Source organism: Vipera ursinii, assembly GCF_947247035.1.
Source record: "Vipera ursinii genome assembly, chromosome: 1".
NCBI lineage: Eukaryota > Metazoa > Chordata > Lepidosauria > Squamata > Viperidae > Vipera > Vipera ursinii.
The window spans coordinates 145,183,225-145,206,660 of record NC_139512.1 but is presented as its reverse complement, the minus strand read 5'-3'; the positions used below and the strand labels follow the sequence as shown (position 1 = coordinate 145,206,660).

General features: G+C 39.6%; 1 protein-coding gene across 1 annotated transcript; it reads left to right on the top strand.

Moving 5' to 3' along the window:
* The first annotated feature begins 3,121 nt into the window (after nucleotides 1-3,121).
* Nucleotides 3,122-18,363, top strand: NMI (N-myc and STAT interactor). The gene is made up of 9 exons (XM_083350481.1): nucleotides 3,122-3,499; nucleotides 6,916-6,990; nucleotides 7,151-7,309; nucleotides 7,992-8,108; nucleotides 8,795-8,957; nucleotides 10,376-10,482; nucleotides 11,616-11,799; nucleotides 13,022-13,128; nucleotides 16,573-18,363. Exons 2-9 carry the CDS (start codon nucleotides 6,919-6,921, stop codon nucleotides 16,780-16,782), a joined length of 1,119 nt encoding a protein of 372 aa, XP_083206607.1. The 5' UTR covers nucleotides 3,122-3,499; nucleotides 6,916-6,918; the 3' UTR covers nucleotides 16,783-18,363.
* The last annotated feature ends 5,073 nt before the right edge of the window (nucleotides 18,364-23,436 follow it).

Here is a 23,436-nt window from a genome sequence, read left to right as displayed (position 1 = left end):
TTTTAGGGGATTTTTGTTTTGTAAAAATAAAAATGTAACAAAATCAAAAGGTGACCTTTTTTGTTAAGTTTCATAAGTTAAGTTTCATAAGCTCAGTCTCTGGTGTGTAATTATTTTTCAGTTAGTTTTTTTTCTCCAGTCCGTATGTGCATAGAAATATAACAAATAGCACCATATCATCCACATGTTATCCTGTGTCATTGTCCTCTAACTTGAGTTCTTCCCATAACTATCCATTCATAAATTCTTGAAAGAAGAAGGTCTTTGTTCCTAAATTCTGTCACATGTTAATAATAGCAATGTATCTGTCTTAATGTATTTAACATTTTGGTTAAACTGTACACATTGGTATAGTTAAGGGACAATATATACCAGCACTATTAATATTACTGGGGAAAATGTTTTATGGAACATGGATTGTTGCTTGATCCTATTGAAAAGTAAATCCAAATTATGCAAAGGAGTATATCCTTTTTTAATTTTAGTTTTATTGCAGTTTTTATATACTGCAAAAGAAACAGCAGTATACTGAAAAGTCAGAAACTAGCTAATTTTGACTCACACACTGTGCTAAGTCATAAAATAGGATTCACAAGCCACTATAGCCAAATTCTAAAACAAAACCCTATAAAACGTGCTATGCTTAGTGTGACTTATGAATGTGCTTCAGGCAGTGGTGGAATTCAAATATGTGAACAACTGGTTCTGTGTGGATGCCACTTCCGGAAGCCCATGCTGGGCCTAGGCAACAAAAAATTAGCTACAGGTTCTGCCAAAGTGGTGCGAACCAGCTGAATCTCACCACTGGTTTCAGGTAAAGAATCAGAGGATAGAAAACATTTTCTTGTTCTGCTTTGATTTAGAACAAGAATTATCAACTTTTTCTGATATTTATAATTTATTACATTTAATATATAATATCAGCATAGATTAACTCCCAAGATTAACATCAGATCAACAATCAAGTAAAGATGACTTTTAGCAACCACCTAGGTATTTTTCTCCAGGATAAGCAAAGTTTAAATCCAGGTGACATTACAGATTAAAATCTAATTATTACAAGGGTTTTATTTCTTGCCAAACTCTAACACCAATATAATCTTATGCGGGGGGGGGGGGGAGAGATATCACAAGAAAGTTGTGATTTGCGAATCAGGGCTCCATATACATGTACTGTACTACCTTACACTTTTTAAGAGAAGACATGGAGAAATCAGTTCTGACATGCCCTGGGAATCAAATCTATTTTTGAGGCAGCTTTCCTGACTCTGCTTGGCTTCATCTTGCTGGCAATTTTGGAAGCCGACGTCCATCCCACTCAGCTGCCATCAAACTGGGAAGCTTATTCAGTACTGTCCACTAGGACAGGGCTTTTCAACCTTTTCACCCATTGTACCACTTTTAGGATATGGCAACATCCGAGTACCACTAGTCGCCTAGCAAGGTGTCAAAAACCTGATGACCAAAAAAAGGAAAAAAGTACAGGTAGTCCTTGACTTACAACAGTTCACTTAGTGACTGTTCGAAGTTACAATGGCACTGAAAAAGTGCCCCCCCAGCCACAGGCGAGCAAGACACCTGCCTGGCTGCACTCTTCCGCCTGTCCGAGTTTTTCATTGTTGTGACCATTTCTGTTGAGGATTGGCAGTGGAGGTGGGGGGTGGGGGAGGTGTTTGGTTTTTATTCCCCTCCCCTACTGGGTGGTTGCAGCAGGTTTTGGTCACTTCACATGACCCTGGGATACTGTGACTGTCATAAATATGAATCAGTAGCCAAGCATCTGGATGTAAATCACAAGACCCTGGAGATGCAACATTCCAGCTGATCAGTGCTTCTTCTTCTGGGCTCAGAAATGCCAGGATCAGTGCCGAGCTCCATCTGGAGCCTGGCGCTGATCCTGGCGCTTCCGCTGAGCCCTGACAGCCCTGCAGCTCCAGCCATCTCTCGCTCAGGCTTGTGCGGTGTTGCCACCGGTTCAGCTCATTGCCCTTCCCCGCCACCACTTCTTTAGGATGGTCGCGTACCACCTGCCAGGTGCAGATGTACCACAGGTGGTATCCCTACCACTGGTTGAAAAGCCCTGTGTTAGGAAAAAGGTTAGAATTAGAAAGCTCTCTGGCTTTTCTCTGCTTGCCTGCTGACAAATGGCAGCGTGTTATTAAAACCGCTGACCGGATTCCTTTCTCTCACTAGCCATCGTTTTGCTTAATCAGTCAGGTTTGACTAAACCTGAGTTGGATTCATAACAATAGCAAATAGCACATAGACTTATATGCTTCTTCACAGCGCTTTACAGCCTCTCTCTAAGCAGTTTAAAAAGGTAAAGGTTCCCCGGCACATGCGTGCTAGTCGTTTCTGATTCTAGAGGCCAGTGCTCATCTCCGTTTCAAAGCCGAAGAGCCAGCGCTTGTCCGAGGACGTCTCCGTGGTCATGTGGCCGGCATGACTAGACGCCAAAGGCGCACGGAACGCTGTTAACTTCCCACCGTAGTGGTCCCTATTTTTCTACTTGCATTTTTACGTGCTTTCGAACTGCTAGGTTGGCAGAAGCTGGGACGAGTAACAGGTGCTCACTCTGTTATGCGGCGCTCAGGATTCCACCCGCCAAACTGCCGACCATTTATACAGCGCTCTAAGCCACAGACTGATTGAGGAGATGCTCAGTTATCCCCAAGTCATAGCTGTCTCAAAGGTGCTTCCCCCCCCCCCCCGTCAAAAGGCAACGGGGCTGCTCGTTTCCCCGAAGAAGGAGGAAACGTTTCGCTTCTCGTGCAAGAAGCTTCATCAGTTTACACAGCCTACACGCAGAGCTAAACTAATCCTAATTCAGCTTCGGGTGGTTCGAAAGGCGATCGCGAGTCTCGAGCACGAGGCTGGGCGCCGCCTCGTGTAAACACTGCAAACGTGGGAAGCATCGCGGCTCTCAAGATGCTCTTTGGCAGGGGTCTTCAAACTTAGCCCTTTTACGACTTGTGGACTTCAACCCCCAGAATTCCTCAGCCAGCGTGCCTGGCTGAGGAATTCTGGGAGTTGAAGTCCACAAGTCATAAAAGGGCCAAGTTTGAAGACCCCTGCTCTTTGGTCACGGGCAAAGGGCGGCTGGCCTTCCCTCTTTCGCCTCAAGGGGAGATACCGTACTTCCCAGCTGCCGGCAATGTCCGCTCGTTACCGCCCGCCCGCCCGCCTTCCTTCCTTCCTTCCATCCACGTGATCTCCAGTCAAACAAGGCTCCGACTTTCGTTTCTTGCTCTCGGAAAGGGGGGGGGCTTTTTTTCTTTTTCGCGAGAATTCCTCTCAGTCTCTTGCAGTCCCTTTGGCTCGTCCTGTCGTCGGAAAGACCTCCGTAATAAGGCAGTCCCGCTGGAAAGCGGGCAGAGCGGAGTGGGAAAGCAACCTGGCTTAGCGACGGCGTGCAAAATATATTGCGGTTCCCTCAGGCGAATAGAATCCGCTGGCAGAGTTCGAAAGCGAAAGTGAAGCTTCTCCGTGGAGGACGGCGGTGAGCTGTTTTTACTCCAGAAGCAAACGAGCCGGTCGAAAGCCTAGGTTGGAGATCGTCCTAGGCCAGGGGTAGGCAACCTCGGCTCTTTTAGGACTCATGGACTTCAACTCCCAGAATTCCTGAGTCAGCTATGCTGACTCAGGAATTCTGGGAGTTGAAGTCCATGAGTCCTAAAAGAGCCGAGGTTGCCTACCCCTGGCCTATGCGCTTTTATTCGGTCTGGTTGGCACGCGCGTAACTTAACTAGCCTAAATCAATTAAATAACGCAACTTAACTTAACGCAAGAGTCAATCCACGCTTCGTGCTGGTGTAAATTGTTATTAAGCGCCCCTCTGCTCACTTCCCCCGGTGGTTCAAATTTTGTTCCAGCACTCAATACAACTTCTCTGATTTCGAAAACCAAGCAGCCTCGGCCCGATTAATAGTATTAGGGATTCATCTGACATTTTTTAATTTTTATTAACGGAGCTTGTTGTTAGTTGCGAAGTCGTGTCCGACCCATCGCGACCCTATGGACAATGTTCCTCGAGGCCTTCCTGTCCTCTACCATCTTCTGGAGTCCATTTAAGCTCACGCCTACTGCTTCAGTGACTCCATCCAGCCACCTCATTCTCTGTCGTCCCCTTCTTCTGTTGCCCTCAATCGGAGCTTAGAAATCAGAAAAAGGCCCTGAAAGACAAATTTGGCAGAGATTTCCGTACCGGATCAAAAAAGTTGGGAGTCGAGTTTTACCCGAGGAAACTTTGTATATGACGCGGAGTTTGCAAGTAGAGATATATCCGTTGATTTAAACTCTGGGGGGCCTCTTTTCTCTGCCCATTTAATTTATTTAAACTACCCAGCACAAATGTGGCTGTCTTCCCTCATTGTCAATCCTTATTCGGTCAGTTATTCCAATCTTGTGCCTTCTTTCCTAAGTAATCAGCCACAGAGCCTATCAGATGTTACCTATCACAGTAGCCTACCAAATTCTATCAGAGTTGGCATGGGGGGGGGAGATTACAGGTAAAACTAGGAAGATTTAAGCCTGCTTTGTTCACAGACTGGGAATGAGATGAAAGGAATAGTAGGCAAACACAGTAGTGAAGGGATTTTATTATGCTTAAGCTTGATATTAGTAATATCAATATTACTAATATCAAGCTTAAGCATAATAAAAGCCATTCACTATATATATATATATATATATATATATATATATATATATATATATATATATATATATATATATATATATATATATATATATATAATGATTACAAAGTATCAGTACTAATATCAATATTACTAATATCAAGCTTAAGTAGTAAAAGTGTTTGTGCTATGGCTAGGCACAAGTGAGGAAAATCTACATCCCCTGACTGGATTTTAGGGACAAAACATACAAAAATTACAAAAATAATAATAATAAATACTCAGCCAGAAGGATTGGATCAATGGTGCTGCTTAATAGTATTTTCCAGTGATTTTTAGATGGGATGGGATGACAACTTCCTGTTGTCATGTTGGTTGGAAATAGTGGTAGGGTAGGTTGTCCATATTAGAGAGAGCTTGTTTACAAGCTTTGTATGCAGTGTGAACTTAGCCAACCATTCATCAAATGATAAAACAAGCTTTGTGTAGTGGCAATCTTTGCCTTTGCCTTGTTGTTCATAAAGTAATTGATATGAGGAAGAATGAAAATGTGTGTGTATTGCTAAAGAGTTATATCTGACTGGACTCCCAGGAGTTGATGGGATTTTGCCGTGGTAGTGGTATTCACCTTCTGGAAAAATCATTCTGCCTCTTCCCCTCCCCCCAGGTGCATCCATCCACCAGCCTTCTGGAAAACCAAACATGTTTTTTTCCAGCAACCTTAGGGATCCCATGGGAACTGGGAGCCTGCAAGATGGTTATAGAGGAAGTCCTCGACTTACAACTACAATTGAGCCCAAATTTTCTATTGCTAAGCAAGATAGTTAAGTACGTTTTGACCCGGTTTATGACCTTTCTTGCCATGGTTGTTAAGTGAATCTCGCTTCCTCATTGACTTAGCTTGTCAGAAGGTCGCAAAAGGTGATATCATGTGACCCTGAGACAACGGCAACTGTTACAAATATGAACCAGTAGCCAGGTATCTGAATTTTGATCATGTGACCATGGGGATGCTGCAATAGTCTCAAGTTTCAAAAAAAATTTTTTTTAGTGCTGTTTTTATTTCAGACGGTCATTAAATGAATGGTTGTAAGTCAAGGGCTACCTGTATTGTGTTTAGAATATTGGCCCATTCTGCAATATTAGTTTCTACTTATGTTTAATTGTTTTTAATAGTTGTTGGTATTTATTTTAACTTGTGTTGGGGGTCTCCCGATACTCCCATGTTACACCTCTGCTCCGTGAGCTGCATTGGCTTCCAGTTGCCCTCCGGGTGAGATTCAAGGTGCTGGTAATGACCTATAAAGCCCTACATGGCATGGGTCTGGATTACCTACGGCAACACCTGCTCTCGGCGTCAACTTCCCTCCGTCCAGTGCGCTCCCACAGAGAGGGCCTCCTCAGGGTGCCACCGATTAGAGAATGTCGACTGGTGGCCCCCAGGGGGAGGGCGTTCTCTGTGGGCGCGCCAGACCTGTGGAACCGCTTACCGGTTGAGCTCCGGATGGCCCCCGACCTTCGCTCCTTCCGACGTGATCTAAAAACTTATTTATTTGAACAAGCCGGCCTGGTCTGATGGGTTTGGGGTTTGGGGTTTTAATATGAATTTTAACTAATGTATCACATCGGGCATAATTATTTAATGTTTTTTAACTTTTGTATTTTGATATTTATTGCCCTGTACACCGCCCTGAGTCCTTCGGGAGAAGGGCGGTATAAAAATTTAATAAATATAAATATAAATATATAAAATATAACTGTTTTGTTGTATGCCACTCAGAATCACATTTATGACATGGGCAGGTGTATAAATTTGCTTCCTAATACGATACATAGTACAGCACAGGGGAAGAGAGCAAAACATTAAAACAGGTGTTTTGACAGATTGGTAAAATGAGGACCCAGATTGTTGGGGGGCAATATTTTTACACTGTAAATTGTTCAGAGAGTGCTGTAAAGCACTATGGAGCATAAGGCTAACTGCTGTTAACTGCTTTTGTTTAACAGCTCACTATCATCCTGTAACTGAAATAATTGGTTACTTCTAGTCTTGTTCTCATATTTATTTTAAAATACTTATTTGCTTAGGTGAAATGTTCTAATAAAATATTGATTAATGAAACTTTGAAAGTGGTTGGCTAAAAATTTGGAAATTATTCCAACAATTCATAATTTATTTCAATTTCATGTCTGAGAAAAAAATGAAAGTCTTGGAAATGTAAAAAAAACCAGCTTTAGGTGCAAAATGGAAAGAAACTTCCTTTCGTTGGTTTTGTAGACTATGGCAGAAGATAAAATTTCAAAAACATCTACAAGTGAGACTGAACTACTGAAAGAACTAGAAAAATGGAAGGTAATTTTTATAAACTCTTTTGATGTTTAGCAATGATAGTTGAGCTATCTATGCATACTGTATCGACTAGAAGAGGCTGTGCTTTTTTTTGTTCCAAACCCTGCTAGTCCCATTTGATTGGAAATCCTGAAACTGCAATAACAGATTCTTATTTCCCCAGGAAAAGCTTGAAAAAATTGAAAAGCGAAAGATTGAAATCCTTCTTTCAAAACTTGCCCTTGATGAGGAAAGAAAAATGAAGCAAAAGGCTCTGGCAGATCTAAAAGATCAGAGTAATAAGCAAGTAACTGAAAGAATGAGGATACAGAAGCAGCAGCAGGTAAATAATAGATGTATCCACGTTCCATCATTTTAAGAATAGAACTCGTTGATGCTGGGAGGTGTGAATGTTTAAATAGCGATATGGAGTCCAACTTGCCAAACTTTTGACTGGAATGTGTGATAGCATGTACAGGTAGTCCCTGACTTACAACCACAACAGAGCCCAACATTTCTGTTGCTAAGGAAGGCAGTTAAGTGAGTTTTCCTCCATTTTATGACATTTCTTGCCACAGTTAAGTAAATCGCTGCAGTTGTTAAGCTAGCAATACAGTTGTTAAGTGAATCTGGTTTCCCCATTGACTTTACTTGTCAAAAGGCCGTAAAAGGTGATCACATGTCCTCTGGGACATTGCAACCGTTGTAAATATGAGTCAGTTGCCAAATGCCTGAGTTTTGACCATGGGTGTGCGGCAATGGTCGTATGTGTGAAAAATGGTCATAAGTCCCTTTTTTCAGTGCCATTGCAACTTCCAGCAAGATTATTTTGTCATGAATGAAGGCGAATATACGTGTCCCCGGATAACGTGGCAGGATCCAATCTGGATCAGAGCCCATCTTCAGAGAAATTCTCTCTAGTATTTTTGTCTTTTCTAGCAAAATAAAAAAATTGCAAAATATTTTTTCAAAATATCCATAAACCAATTCTTAGGTGATAATGTCTTTTTTTTCACATTCCACAGGAGCAGCTTTCCTTAATATGTGAGCAAAATAGTAAACTGAGAAAGGAAATTGAGGTCCTTAAGGTGAATCTGGTAGCAAAGAAAGTGAAACGTGGAGAACTTACCCGTAGTTTTTCGGTAAACTCTTGCATTAATGCGTTGGTGTGCATGTGGGAGTTTCAATGGTGTTGATTTGGTGTTCCAAAATACTTACTTCATAAATGGCAGGATGTGATTCTTTATCCTTTATTTAAGAAACAATGCCTTTGCCCTTCCAGGGAATTTGTGGTTTACAAACAATTAGAATCTTTAGCAATTTTATCCCATTGCACAATTTTTGTTCCATAAATCTATGACCTAATAAACTCTCACTGAATTCTTAGTTCTTTTCCCCAAGTAAATAGATACAGACTAGCTGCTTCATTGCAGTAATTGCTTTCACTTTCTTACTAATATATTGTACTAGTGCAACTATTCAGCCTCAGATGAATCCAGGATTCAAGTTTTTAAACCTTGAAGCATGTTTGGATATCTTAAGAGACAACATGTAGCTTCTAGTTTCTCTTTTGAAATTATTCAGCAAATTGGCAAGTAATTGACTTGATTTCCTGCTGATTTTTGATAGAAGATTGTTGTGTAAATCTTCCCCAAATCCCACAAAGAGTAAACAGTGCAATGACAAATAAGAGATGGTGGAAAAAGAATCTGACAAAAGCTTCTTTATGGTCTTATGTGTCACTAAAACTAGTAGATAAAGAATATGTTTACTTAACATTCTTTTGTCTTAAAAGTTGCCCTCTCCTGTGTTGTTACTCAAATTTCAGCTTCAGCAATGCCTACTTAAAAAAAATATGAAGTTTGTGCACCTGGAGGATACCAAGAATGAAGATGACTACACTAACGTCTCCTGCTGTTTTCACCTAGCTACAAAAATCCCACTCACAGTGAACCAAGGAGAAGCTCTCATTCAGTTTGAAGAAGAATCTGGTATGAGGTGTATATTATAGCAATAACAATAGCACTCCGACTTACATAGCTGCGTAGTGATTTTACAGCCCTCTCTAAGCAGTTTGTAGAGTCAGCATATTGCCCCCAACAATCTGGGTCCTCATTTTATCAACCTCAGAAGGATGGAAGGCTGAGTCAACGTTGAGCCTGTCAGGATCAAACTCCTAGCAGTGGGAATGCAAGTATTAGCCTGCAATACTCTGTTCTAAAGACTGTGCTACCACAGCTCTTTAGATGATACTTAAATGATATAGTTCCTTATTTTTTAAATAAGGGAGGTCATGTTAAGTAAACTCTTCATTTTCAGACAAGAAAATTTTAGGGTCAGTTCAAATATTATCTTCCACATGAATTTATTTTAGTACATTTTGATGTTTAAAATTCTACTGTGGAAACAATACAGAAGGTAATTTTTAATTTGATGTTCTTTAAGGTTCTGATCTCTTACCAGCCTTCTTGTAGATGAACTAGCTGCGGTTGAGTTCACATATCAGATAAGCTAGGGCTTGCCTAAAAGTGAATTATCTATGAATGATTGGGTTCACACATCATGCCAAGCTTTGAACAAGAGGAAGACTCTTTTTCTGTCAAGAAGCTGCTCTTCCATTTTTAAAATTAATTAATTTGTTGCCAATCTTACTGTCACATGACTAGGTGCCTTACAATTGGATAAGACTATCGTATAAGAATTAAAAGAGGAAAACAAGCAATAAATATATTTACTGTTTGGGGGAAAATGGCAAAATATATAGTCATATGGCAAGATCCTTTTTTTAAAAAAATAAAATTAAAATCTTTGCTTTTTAGATTATGTTAAGTCTAGTTAACAGTTAACATTTTGGCCCAAGTCAGATGATGATCCAAATAGAGAGTCAATGAAAAGGGACCTTAAAGCTGGCTGTTGGCCAGCTTACCATAACTTACAAGTTGGGTTGGATTCAGAAAACTAAACCAAATTAGATCCCATTATTGCATAGCACACAATATGTGAACTAGCCAGTGCTGTGGTGAGAGATGTCAATGCCAATAAAAAATAACCTTGCACCAAATGCTGAATCATGAATATTCTGAGTTGTTACTGGATCTATCAGTACTCAATGCAAGAATGGAAAAACAACCTTTTTGAGAATACTTCCTTCAGGGATCAGTTATCCTGTTTTCCTTGGCAAGAAACTTTGACCAAACTTTGTAATTGTAGGGGTGATATTATGTTTGAGTTGGGAAACTGTGCAAAACTAGCAGCAATACTTGTCAACAAAATCCCATGTAAAAAAAAGGCATTGTTGAAACCATGGCTTTCCTCACAGTTGTTGATTAATATGACTACATGTCTAATGTGAAGTTGAACTATTTAGTCAGTGTTCAGCATGGAAACCTGTTAATGTGTTGTTCTTCAGTTGCTCAGCAGCTGATTAGAAAACATAACCATATCATCAACCTGGAAAATAAGGAGATTGCTTTGAAAGCCTGCCCTGTTGCTTTGGAGACAGGAACAACATTTAAGGTAATGGCATCATCATGAAAGAAAAAATATATTGAAATAATGTGAACTATTCTATACTGGTAACTGGACCTCCACTCAGCCTTAGTTCAATTGGCTTTTCTTAACCCTACAAAGATTCAAAGACTCTCATGGTTGGGATATAGTACATGTAGGCTGAAGGGGTTCCCCCTTCTTTTTCCTAATCACAAGCTTTTTCTTAGAATTTTCATTTTTTTTCCAGATATGTACCTTTCCAGATGTTCATACTAATTCAACCAAAAATACATAACAGACATAACTGCATTCTGATACTATGTTCTGTTGGCCAACCATTGGATTGAAAGCTTATTGGCAAAGATATTCTGTAGGCCTAATTTAAAGACCATTTTATGAACATTCTCTGGTCTTTATTATAAAGAAGAAGCATACAGGCTTATTGACTAAATTTCATTGGACTATCAAGGATTTATCTTCTTGGCAACGATATAGAAATGGATTCCCACTGCCTTATTTCAGCCTATTTTTTTACTTCCCACTCTAACCTACGGTTTTGATGGCATTAATCATGTCTGCCTCTGCTAGTATTTTCAAAGTCAGCTCTTGTGGCCAACTTTGATTTTAACACATATTGTAGATGGAAATTCCATGGTTTAATGACAGTTTGTTGAATAAATCACTGTATATTTAATGCTAATGTGTTACAGGGTCTGGAGGGGGGAAAATTGTGCTAATTTCCCTATCTGTTCACTGGGCATACTTATCACATTGAGCTATAGTTGCATTATGCTTTGCTGAGTAACTACAATTTTAGCTTAGTTTGTTGTACAAATCTTCCCACTGTCTCAATCCAACTGTTACATTTCTTTCTTAAAATCTTGAGGAATAATTTAACTCTTGACTGTTGTAGTTAATTTGTATGCTTTGTATAGTTCAGCCTTTCCCAGCTTGGTGTTTTCTTGTCCATAAGTCCCAAATTTCCAGCCAATGTGAGCAAAGAACTCTGGGAGAGTACCTTGGAAGGAACGCTAGCACAGATAATGAGAAATTGTTCTTCCCTACCAGAAATTGTGCTCTGATCATACCATGTTTTGAATCGTTGCACCTATGTATTTTTATGTCCATACTTTTGACACTGGCTTGTATTGTTTTTCCAGATTCATGTTAAGATCCTTCAAAGGGAGATTTGTGTTTCTGACATCCCAAATGTAAACATTGCTGAGGAATGGATGAAAGACAAATTGGAGCTCCTTTTCTGCAAAGCGAAACTGGGTGAAATTCAGAATATATTTTATGATCAACTCTTACAAAAGGCCATCATTACCTTTTCTCAGCCTATAGGTAATTTCTGAATTACTCTGCCTATTCATTTTTAGGATGTGGTCTGTAGTCTGCCTTGTTTGTAGATCAACATTCCTCTCTTAACTTCAAGCACATAGTTTTAGAACGGAGGCCACATGATTCCCATTGACTGTCCCTGTCTGGACCACGTGAGGTTAATTGGAAATTAGAAGTCAAATATAAATAAGTTTGCCATGTGTGCAATTCAACTGTGTTGTTTTTATTTTGAAGATGACTGCTATTCCCCACCCCCTCCCAATTTTTGTATGTGCATGCATGCATGCATGCCTACGCACCTTCACAGTTCCAGCTTCTCATGTGGCCCTTTGGGAAAATTAATTGCCCAGCCCTTTCTTAGCAGAAACTAGTTAGTTAAACCTTGTCCCAAGTCAAATGTAGTTTTGGGCTAGAAAGCACACGGATCACTATATAAGATGACTTTTAAGGCTGACTGGGAAGAATGCATTTCCTGAAGATCACCCTATTTTTAAACTATACAGTATTCTCCATCATTCTGTCTCAAATATTTCACTTGCACCCAGCCAGGCCATTGTTATAGCATTTCCAGTCTTATCAGCAAGTATTGCTCATTCTGTAAGCAGGTCTTTGGATGCAAAAAATTTTTATTCTCTACATTTGAATGTACATCCCTGAGCTATATGCATTCTCTTTCATTGGTACTTTTCAATAGTTGCACTATGCCATTTTCTTCACTTAGAATGCCAAGTAGCGTTCTATAACTTATTCTTTCCAGATGTTTTTGAAAGCACATCATCACAGCTGTTACCATCTGGCTAATGAACGTAGAACATTGTAATCTGTTTTATCTGAAGGTAGGTACCAGGTTGGAGAAAGCCAATTTAAGGAGAAAGTGTAACTCTTGAAAGCAAGTGCTACACAAAATTTTTCTGTTAATGTTACATTTCAATAGGTAGACCTATCTAGAATTGCACTACAGTATTATTATGCTGGAAACAAAGGCTTGTGATGAATATTTTATTCCTATAGTTGTCTTATAGTCTGTTCCACTGGTGGCTTACATTGAAATAAACAACTTTATGTCCCATAGTTAATGGAAAACTAGTTCTTCCTAAGTAAGTATCTACACTATTTAAAGTATATGTGGAACTCTAATACTTAGGTTTTAATTTATTTAAATTTTAACCTGTCCTTTTCAGGTGTGGACCTTCATATAACTCATTTTTTATTTTTTTTATTCTAGCTCTTAATAAACTAATAAGGTATGAACAACCCTGTATCAGTGTGTTTGGAAAGACTCATCCTCTCACTGTTTCACTTGTCGAAAAAAGCAATGTGAAAAATGTTCAGGTAAATAATGGGAGAAAAATCAAGCATGGCAGATAATTCAGCAGCTGAATGAACCTGTTGTGCTAAGCTGTGGGTTATTATAACCATAAATAATAAACCACAGTAAAGCAGACTTATATATCACATTGTATCATTGATTTTAAACTTGATTTAGAGTTGCCCACAACTGCACGTAGGTGTTGCCGCATAACTACACTGTGAAGGTAGTGATGGGTAAGCGTAGGTTGCAAATGATTGCAGACCGGCTGATGCGCACACCTCCCAAATCCCAATTGTGCACTGTGGAGGTGCACATCCTGTGTGCTGATTGTTTGATTCGACTTCGTGTTCTGTGCTTTGCTGTTTGAGAGCTCCCTAGTCAGAACGTTAATATTTGCAGAAATATAAATGCAACATATATGCAGTGATCCCCATACGATAGAGGGGTACATGCCCTGACGGGCAGTGATGGAGAAATCTAATCCAGACTTTCCATACTAGTGGCTGGGTTGATATAGCGTGATACATTAAATTAAAACTGCAGTTGATATGAGTCATTGAGTTCAAAGGGACTTCCTTTGGAATAAGATTTATAGTCTTTGTAATAGTTAATAAATTATTCCCCTACTTTCCAAATAAGGTATACATTGTATTTCCAGCAGCTGGAAAATGTGTTCTGTGGGTAAACAATAGAACTGAGTTCTTCATATTAAATGTATGTAGAATGAAGTTAAATCTGCTTACATCAATAATATCAACCTTTTACCAGCAAAAATCTGGTAAATCGCTAGATGGGTTTTAAGTAACATAAAACCTCTTTACTGCCATCTACTGATCATCTCAGTTTTACACTATAGATATGGCTGGGCCAATACTATCAAGCACTTATGGTGGTTTGATAACGGTTAGGTCTTTGTTTTCTTCCATTTATTGAAGTTTGGTCTGTGTTGCCTATTGAATTAAGTTAAATATTAATATCTGATTATACCATTGTACTTTCTGCCACACGCTGTTCTTTAACCAGGCTTTGTAGGTTGTTGTTGTTGTTAGTTGCGAAGTCATGTCCGACCCATCGCGACCCTATGGACAATGTTCCTCCAGGCCTTCCTGTCCTCTACCATCTTCTGGAGTCCATTTAAGCTCACGCCTACTGCTTCAGTGACTCCATCCAGCCACCTCATTCTCTGTCGTCCTGTTCTTCTATTGCCCTCGATCTTTCCCAGCATTAGGCTCTTCTCCAGTGAGTCCTTCCTTCTCATTAGGTGGCCAAAGTATTTGAGCTTTAGCTTCAGGATCTGGCCTTCTAAAGAGCAGTCAGGGTTGATCTCCTCTAGGACTGACCGGTTTGATCGCCTTGCAGTCCAAGGAATTCGCAGGAGTCTTCTCCAGCACCATAGTTCAAAGGCTTCAATTCTTTGGCGCTCAGCCTTTCTTATGGTCCAACTTTCACTGCCATACATTGCAACTGGGAAGACCATAGCCTTGACTATACGCACTTTTGTTGACAGGGTGATGTCTCTGCTTTTTAGTGTGCTGTCTAGATTTGCCATGGCTTTCCTCCCAAGGAGCAAGCGTGTTTTAATTTCTTGGCTACAGTCCCCATCTGCAGTGATCTTGGAGCCCAGGAAAATAAAATCTGTCACTACCTCCATTTCTTCCCAATCTATTTGCCAGGAATTGAGAGGGCCGGATGCCATGATCTTGGTTTTCTTAATGTTTAGTTTCAACCCAAGTTTTGCACTCTCCTTCTTCAGCAAAAGTGCTACACTCAATTTGCCAGCAAATTTGGAAAACTCACAGTGGCCACAGGATTGGAAAAGATCAGTTTACATTCCAATTCCAAAGAAAGGCAGTGCCAAAGAATGTTCAAACTATCGCACCATTGCACTCATTTCTCATGCTAGTAAAGTTATGCTTAAAATTTTACAAGCTAGACTCCAGCAGTATGTGGATCGAGAACTACCAGAAGTACAGGTAGGATTTCGAAGAGGCAGAGGAACTAGAGATCAAATTGCTAACATACGCTGGATCATGGAGAAAGCTAGAGAGTTCCAGAAAAACATCTACTTCTGCTTCATTGACTATGCTAAAGCCTTTGATTGTGTGGATCATAACAAACTGTGGCAAGTCCTTAAAGAGATGGGCATACCAGACCATCTTATTTGTCTCTTGAGAAACCTATATGCGGGCCAAGAAGCAACAGTGAGAACTGGACACGGAACCACTGATTGGTTCAAAATTGGGAAAGGAGTCCGGCAAGGCTGTATACTGTTGCCTTGCCTATTTAACTTATATGCAGAGCACATCATGAGAAAGGCAGGGTTAGATGAATCAAAAGTTGGAATTAAGATTGCTGGAAGAAACATCAACAACCTAAGATATGCAGATGATACCACTCTAATGGCAGAAAGTGAAGAGGAACTAAAGAGCCTCTTGTTGCGAGTGAAGAAGGAGAGTGCTTTGTAGGTTACTACTTCCTAAACCAAAAAAGGCCATCATTTTGGGATTCTGGAAATGGGAGTTGTACCCAGGGTTTGACATAGATTACAAGATCAGGTTTTCATACATGAGCAACGTAATAGTGTGAAGTTCAGGCAGTATCGTAAACAGTAACATGGTCGGTGGTATCCATCCAATGGGAAATAAGAATGTGACTTTTTGGCTTTGTTTATTGCTTTCGAAATGTGATGTTGGAGAAGACTCTTGAGAGTCCCTTGGACTGCAAGGTGATCAAATTCAGTCGATCTTAAAAGAAATCCACCCTGACTGTTCTTTAGAAGGACAGATACTGAAGCTTAGATGAGAAGAGCGGGCTCTTTGGCAAAGACCCTGATGTTGGGAGAAATTGAAGGCAATAGGAGAAGGGGGCGGCAGAGGATGAGATGGTTAGATGGAGTCATTGATGCAAAGAACATGAATCTGGGCAGTCTCTAGGAGACAGTAGAGGATGGGGGGGGAGGCTGGTGTGCCATGGTCCATGGGTTCGCAAACAGTTGGGACATGACTTAGCAACTGAACAACAAAAGCTTTGTTTGTTTGCAAACATAGCTTGAGTGTCTGCAGCAGCTTTATCTGGCTCAGAATAAAGTAGTAAGAAGAAGAAACATGCTGATGTTCACCTTAGACTCAAAAGGGAAAATGTGCTGTGACCTGGATGGAGATTCCTTGCCAATCTTGTTTTCATTAGGATCACAGCAGGGGAGCAAATGGTTCATTTCCCAGCCTTTCCCTGCTGTACTCCTGTAATACATGAGTATTTTAGAAAGGGCATGTGGGGTGCAGCTGCCATGCCCAGCCTCACATTTTGTCGGTTCTTGAACAGTGTATTTACGTTGTAATCAGTAAGAAATAAATAAATAATGAAAGGGTGTAGTTATCTCTTAGTGACGGTGCTTTCAATATTAGCTTTCTCTAAGGAGGACTATGGAGGTAACATATGGTATGCTTTTTTTGTGTGTGTACCAGATGTTTTCAGGAACTTCCAGGAAGACTGTATTGTTAACGGGAATCAACGCAGAACAGAAAGATGAGGAGAATGTGGAAGACGTGATTGAAATTCACTTCCAGAAACCTAGCAATGGAGGTGGTGAAGTGGATCGAGTGACCTATATTCCCAAAGGAACAAAAACTGCCTACTTTGAGATAGATAAAGCAGATTTTATAGGAGATTCTTGAAGATGTAGCTGGCTCAGATTCCAATTATGCCAAGAGTAATTGAATAGCAAAACTGCTGTTGTTTAGGAATGAAGCTGCTTGTAACGTAGGGACAGAACCACCTTCGAAGTCCCTTTGAAGGGACGATCTATTAAAAGCCCCCTTGTTTCAGTTTTTTTAAAAAAAGTTTTTAAAATCAGTGAGACTTAAGTTGTGATCTCATCATAACTCACATCAGTGCTTATAGCACAAATAGTCAATAACAACTGCATTTAGCACAATTGTATGATGGCAATTTCTGTGGCCTAGGAATAAAGGTGGATTTTATGCTTTACAAGTTACAGATCTATCATGTGTCTTTTGCATTATTGAAAACATAAATGAGACTTTACCTTGAATCACCTGTGTTCTAGTCCTACAGATGTCCAATAATCACAAGTGAGATCATTGAGTCTGTTTTACAAAGCACCTGCTGTATGTTTCCTGGGAAATCTCAGTCCTATTTTTTTAAAACCTGTTCTACAAAACCAATTGGGAAATCTGAAGAGCTGACACTGAATGGGAAGCCTTTTTGATTTTCTTTAAAATATGAGAACTGCAGTCTAGAAGTGAACGCCTCTTTTCCCCACCTCTTGCACCTTATTTCATGGAAAGCGATACAACTACCACTGCTGTTGTTTTTTTTAACCAGTGAAAGATTTTGTACTTGGTAGATTTATAAATTTAAATCACTCTTAAGGTGCCTTTATCACTTTTGGTGGACATGTAAGACTAAGACTTGATTGAATGTGTGCTTTAATTCAGAGAATTCTTAAAGGTGCAATTTTTTCTTCTAGGTTTGTCAGATAAGAGAGAAAAAAATAGGACTTCTATATGTAATTTTTGCAGTGAAACTTTTACAGATGGGGTGAAGTTTCGTTCTCCAAACCTTCATCCTCATCCTACAGTCGAGCTACAGATATTCACCACTATTGCTAACTTTTACAGATTGCCACAGTGGGAGACTGGATGGTGAAGTTAATGGAACCGACTTGAGATGCTAAAAGTAACTACACTGTGTGCACAATTATTAGGCAAGTTGTATTTTGGAGTATTAATTTTCTTATTGAACAACTACAATGCTCTCGGTCAATCCAAAATGTTAATAAACCTCAACCTGACTATTTAAGAAAGTAGAAGTGAGATTTTGGTTTCAGTGACCAATATATCACATCGGTCCATAAAACCTTTGAAAAATCTGTCTTCAGATACAGTGAGGGGGGAAAAAAATCTGTGGAGGGAGCTGAAGGTTTGAGCTGTCAAACATCAGCCTCGAAACCTTAATGACTTGGAGAGGATCTGCAAAGAGGAGTGGGACAAAATCTCTCCTGAGATGTGTCCAAACCTGCTGGCCAACTACAAGAAACATCTGACCTCTGGGATTGCCAACATGGGTCTTGCCAAGTACTAAGTCATGTTTTGCGAAGGGGTCAAATACTTATTTCACAGATTTCCCTCATTAAAATGCAAATCAATTTGTAACTTTTTTGAAATGTGTTTTCCTGAATTTTTTGTTGTTGTTGTTCTGTCATTGTTAAAAATAAACCTACCATTAAAATTATAGACTGATCATTTCTTTGTCAGTGGGCAAATGTACAAATTTAATATAGTATAGTTTATTTTTTTAAATAAACATTGTCCAGAATAGGCTACAGATACATTTTATAATCAAATTAAAATTATTACTTCATCAAAAGATGCTTTTCGTGAGGCAGGTCCAAAAGTCCAAATCAGCACAAAGTATATTCTAATACTTGCATTATTCCAATCTGTGATCTAATATGTCACAGGTTTGAATATCATTTCTAAGCCATGATTAAGTGAATTATGCTTCTTAGTTAACTCAAAACCATTGTTTACAGGCCACATGGCTGAGTTCACCATATGCTCCAGCAAAATAAAACCCTTATGACTGGGGCAGTATAGGATTCCATTCTTAGACTAATATGTGAGAAAGTCTGGAAAGATCAGTGCTATAGTTGGCAACTCGAAAGAGGCTTTAGCTCCTGCAAAAAGATTGTATATACAGTCTGATGGGAGGGAAAGATGGATCTGTCTTCTTTGTCACAAGTAGAACTGGATAGCCTTGCTTGTCCTTTAACCTTATTTAATTTATAGGATCTAATATTTGATTCCAGTTATAATAGTGATAGTTTAAAAAGTTAAAACCTGTAGCATAATGCTGTTTTTAGTAATTTCTATTTCAGACTTATTCAAATCCAATACACAACTGGAGGCCACCTGTAAAGTGGGGGGGAGATAAATAATATAAATATAGAAAATATAAAGAAGGTATAAATATAGATAAATGTATATATACATTGTAGGGACTCCTTGAGCAGGGGGTTGGACTAGATGACCTACAAGGTCCCTTCCAGCTATGTTATTCTATTTTAAATAAGGGATATTTTAAACGTGTGTATAATTGCATATAATGTACCACAACAATCTGCATTTTTCCAGTTTCCAACCTGGATTTAAACTACAACCTTGATTGTTTGCAAGAATGAAAGTTTTGGTTTTGGGGGAGTGTACCTTTGAGTCAGTGTTGAGTCCTGGACACTGAAGAACCAATCAGAATAGAGCTGGAAGGGTCCTTGGAGATCTAGTGAGTCCAGCCCCCTGCTCAAGCAGGAGACCCTGTACCATTTCAGACAAGTGGCTGTCCAGTCTCTTCTTAAAAACCTCCAGCGATGAAGCGCCCACAACGTCTGAAGGCAAAGCTGTTCCACTGGTAAATTATCCTAACTGTTAGGAAGTTTCTCCTTAATTCCAGGTTGCTTCTCTCCTTGATTAGTTTCCATCCATTGTTTCTTGTCCTGCCTTCTGGTGCTTTGGAAAATAAATTGACCCCCCCCCCCTTCTTTGTGCCAGCCTGGACAGAACCCTGCATTTTTTGTTAAAAGATTGGAACTGTTGCTACCTCATTCCTAGAATTTGTGCTTGTCTTGACGAACCCTTATTTCTCTGCACTTTTCATTCATGATTTTTTTGTATTTTTTCTTTTTATTAGGTTTTTTATTTTTTGTATTTTTAAACGTTAATAAAAATTACTATAAAAACACACTTGCAAGAAATGTGAGCATTGCATTTTTTTGGGGGGGGAAAATCAGGTTGGGAATTAACCATATAACCTGATTACATAGGTTGAATAAGAAAGACCAGAAATATGTTCCCTACTTAAATTTCAATATACTGTATAATGTTATTGTTACATTAGTTACTTTAATCACCTTTTTAAAGTTAAATATATGCAGATGACAGGAATGTTCTATCACACTTAGCATAGATAATATTTAATGTTGAGACAGTACAGAGAAGAGCAACAAAGATGATTAGGGGACTGGAGGCTAAAACGTAAGGAGGCTAAAACATAAGGAACGGTTGTTAGAATTGGGTATGTCTAGTTTAATGAAGAGAAGGACGAGGGGTGACATGATAGCAGTGTTCCAATATCTCAGGGGCTGCCACAAAGAAGAGGAAGTCAAACTATTCTCCAAGGCACCTGAAGGCAGGAAAAGAAGCAATGGATGGAAACAAACCAAAGAGAAAAGCAACCTAGAACTAAGGAGACATTTCCTGACAGTTAGAACAATTAATCCAGAAGCTGTGAATGTTCCAACACTGGAAGTTTTTAAGAAGAGACTGGCCAGCCATTTGTCTGGAAGAGTATAGGGTAGGGGTCAGCAACCTGAAACAGTGAAAGAGCCACTTGGAACCAGTTCCCTCACAAAAGGAAAAACTGGGAGCCACAAAAAATGTGTGCACATGCGCGTACATGCAGAACAGGGTTTGACTGAAGAGTGGAGCCAAGGCGAGATATGCACCTACCCTGCATATTTGAATTGATTGGTTGAACTTTTTTAGTCCCACTTTTTTTGGGGGGGGGACTGCACATGGCAGAGGACTGGGAGCCGCAGGAGACGGCTGAAAGAGCCGCATGCGGCTCTGGAGCCGCGGGTTGCAGACCTGTGGTATAGGGTTTCCTCTCCTGAACAGGGGGTTGGATTAGATGACCTCCAAGGTCACTTCCAACTTTATTGTTGTCATTTTCTATAAAAAAATAGGGAATTACTGGGAACAGGAGGTAGAATGATATACTGAACCTATTTGTGGGTGCAAATTCTTATGGAAGAGAACAAACACTTCTATAGTTTGTCTTGCATTTTGTTTTTTAACTCTGCAAAGAGCTGCAGCATATAGCACTTAAACCTTGCAGGAGAATTAAATTAGTGTTGGAGGATGCAATGGAAAGAGCAGGAAGGGACAGGCTACAGATAAGTACTTTTTTCATGGCAGGCAATACTACATGAAAAGTTCAAAATATAAATTGGGCATTCATTGACCTGCATTGATTTTTTCATTTAAGAGTTCTCTGCTTTATTTTATATTAGTTCAAGAAAGCCTTATCAAAATTCCTTTTACCCCCTTCTTTTTGAAGAAAAATGAATGCAATACAGTATTTGGTCCTCTGGTTCTGTTGGAAAACAGAAAAACATTATTTTGCAAATATAGTTACTTCTATAGTATTTCCAAGGGGTTGGAAAGAAAATTAAAAGAAAATAAAAATAAAAAATACAGTAAAAATAAAATACAGCTCCTAAATCAACAACAGCTATTATGCCACGCTGGCAGCCAGCCAAAAGTGTCATCCCTTTTAAACAGTATCAGCAAGATAGGATTTACCAACTCTACTGTATATCATTTAAATAAAAAAATAATAAAATAAACTTGCTAGATTAACAATAGCCACTAAGATAACTACAGCCTCTACAGTAACTAAAATGCTTGCCTTGCAGCAGTAATACAGCAGTAGATAACAGCTGTTTGTCATTAACTTGATTACTTTCTGCTTCCAAATACTCTAAAGGAAGGAAAATCTTGGAATAAAAAAAACCTTTGAAAACAATAAATCAACATGCAATATTGTTAAATATAATTAAAAATTAGGCAGAGGATGGACCATGCACGCCAACATACAAATGTCTACTGTACTTGTTAAGCAAAAACAGAGGGAACTGCTTTATAGGGGGAAAAATGTTATCTTGTTAGGCACACACGAGGTTTTGCTCTGCTGGTCCTGCACACCACAGCAACGAGGAAAAATATCCATCCGTTGGGAAGTCCCTGAATTGTCATTCAGACTCCTGGGCCTTGAAAACTGATCAAACTTTTTTGCAAACTTTTAATTTAAACTCAATGCTAATTCTTGTCAGCTGGTCACGTGACTGTGGAGGCCTTGTGAGGGTCCAAAAGGGTCCCTGCTTCCTATGTGGGTGAATCTTGCTCACATGATCACAGGACCACATTGGAGGGTCATAATTGTGGGAGGCAGTTGGAAGCCTACTTTTGGGGTGCCCTCGCTAATTTGAATGGACATTAAGCGTCCCCTTGAAAGTTGAGGACTCACTGTATATTGGTGAACCCAAAATGCAATTTGGAAGAGTCAGAGTCAGTACAACATAACACTAAATACAGTGTCTATTCTGTGATTGATTGCTTCAAGCACTTTTAAACATCAGAAGCTGACAAGAATTAGCATTGAGTTTAAATTAAAAGTTCGCAAACTCCCTTTGAACTTGTTCCTCCAGTCAAAGGAGAGGGAATTTTAAACACTTCGATTCTTGTCTTTTTGTGTTTAATTGCTTTCCTACAGAAGGGCCCATAGGCACCATGGTTCTGCTTTGCTTTCTGAAACAAAACTCTATTAAATAGATGTTCAGGACCTTGTTGAGATATGAGGCAAAATTAACTTTGCAAAATGTCAGCTTTTTGCTTTCCGTGGGCGCCCCTCTCCTGGGTGCATCTTTTACACACCACCACACAACTCCTGATGTTGAATGAGGGCATTCATTTCTCATGTAGTTTCCCATTTTCCTCATTGCAGGTATTTTTCCCCTTACCAGGGTCTGAAGTGAAACCGGTGATGTTGTAAGATTAATATGGTGCGGAACCTCTTCACTTAATTGGCGCCCCTATATTATAAGAGCCTTGGTGGAGCAGTGGGCTAATGCCTCCTTAAGTAACACCAGCTGCCTGCAATTAGTGCAGGTTCGAGTCCCACCAGGCTCAAGGTTGACTCAGCCTTCCATCCTTCCCAGGTAGGTAAAATGAGGACCCAGATTGTTGGGGGCAATTAAGCTGACTTTGTAATAATGCCGCTTGGGGGTGTGTGTGAAAGCCCTAATAAGCAGGCATATGCATAGAATGAAGGCTACTGCTAAGCTTGTAAGCCGCCCTGAGTCTTCGGAGAAGGGCGGGATATAAATGGAATTAAAATAAAAAAAGCTCACTGGGGCCTCCATATTATTGGTTCTTTACCAAAAGAGCAGAAGCTTGTTCTGTTAACCATGAACAATGTTCTTGAATTCCCATTTCTACTGAGAATGAACCAACAGAGGACACACACACACACAAACACACACACACACACACACACACACAAAGGCAGCAAATTATTGAGTTCTGCATACTCAAGATAGGGTAAGGCAGGCAGGTGGAGTATGAGGAAAAAAGAAGAAAATTCAAATATGAGAGCTGGAATTCAGAATCGATCTGAAAGTAAAGATTGCTCCCCTTTATGGGATTTTCATGTAAAGCCGAAAAAAATTGAACTTATGATTTATGGCTTTGATG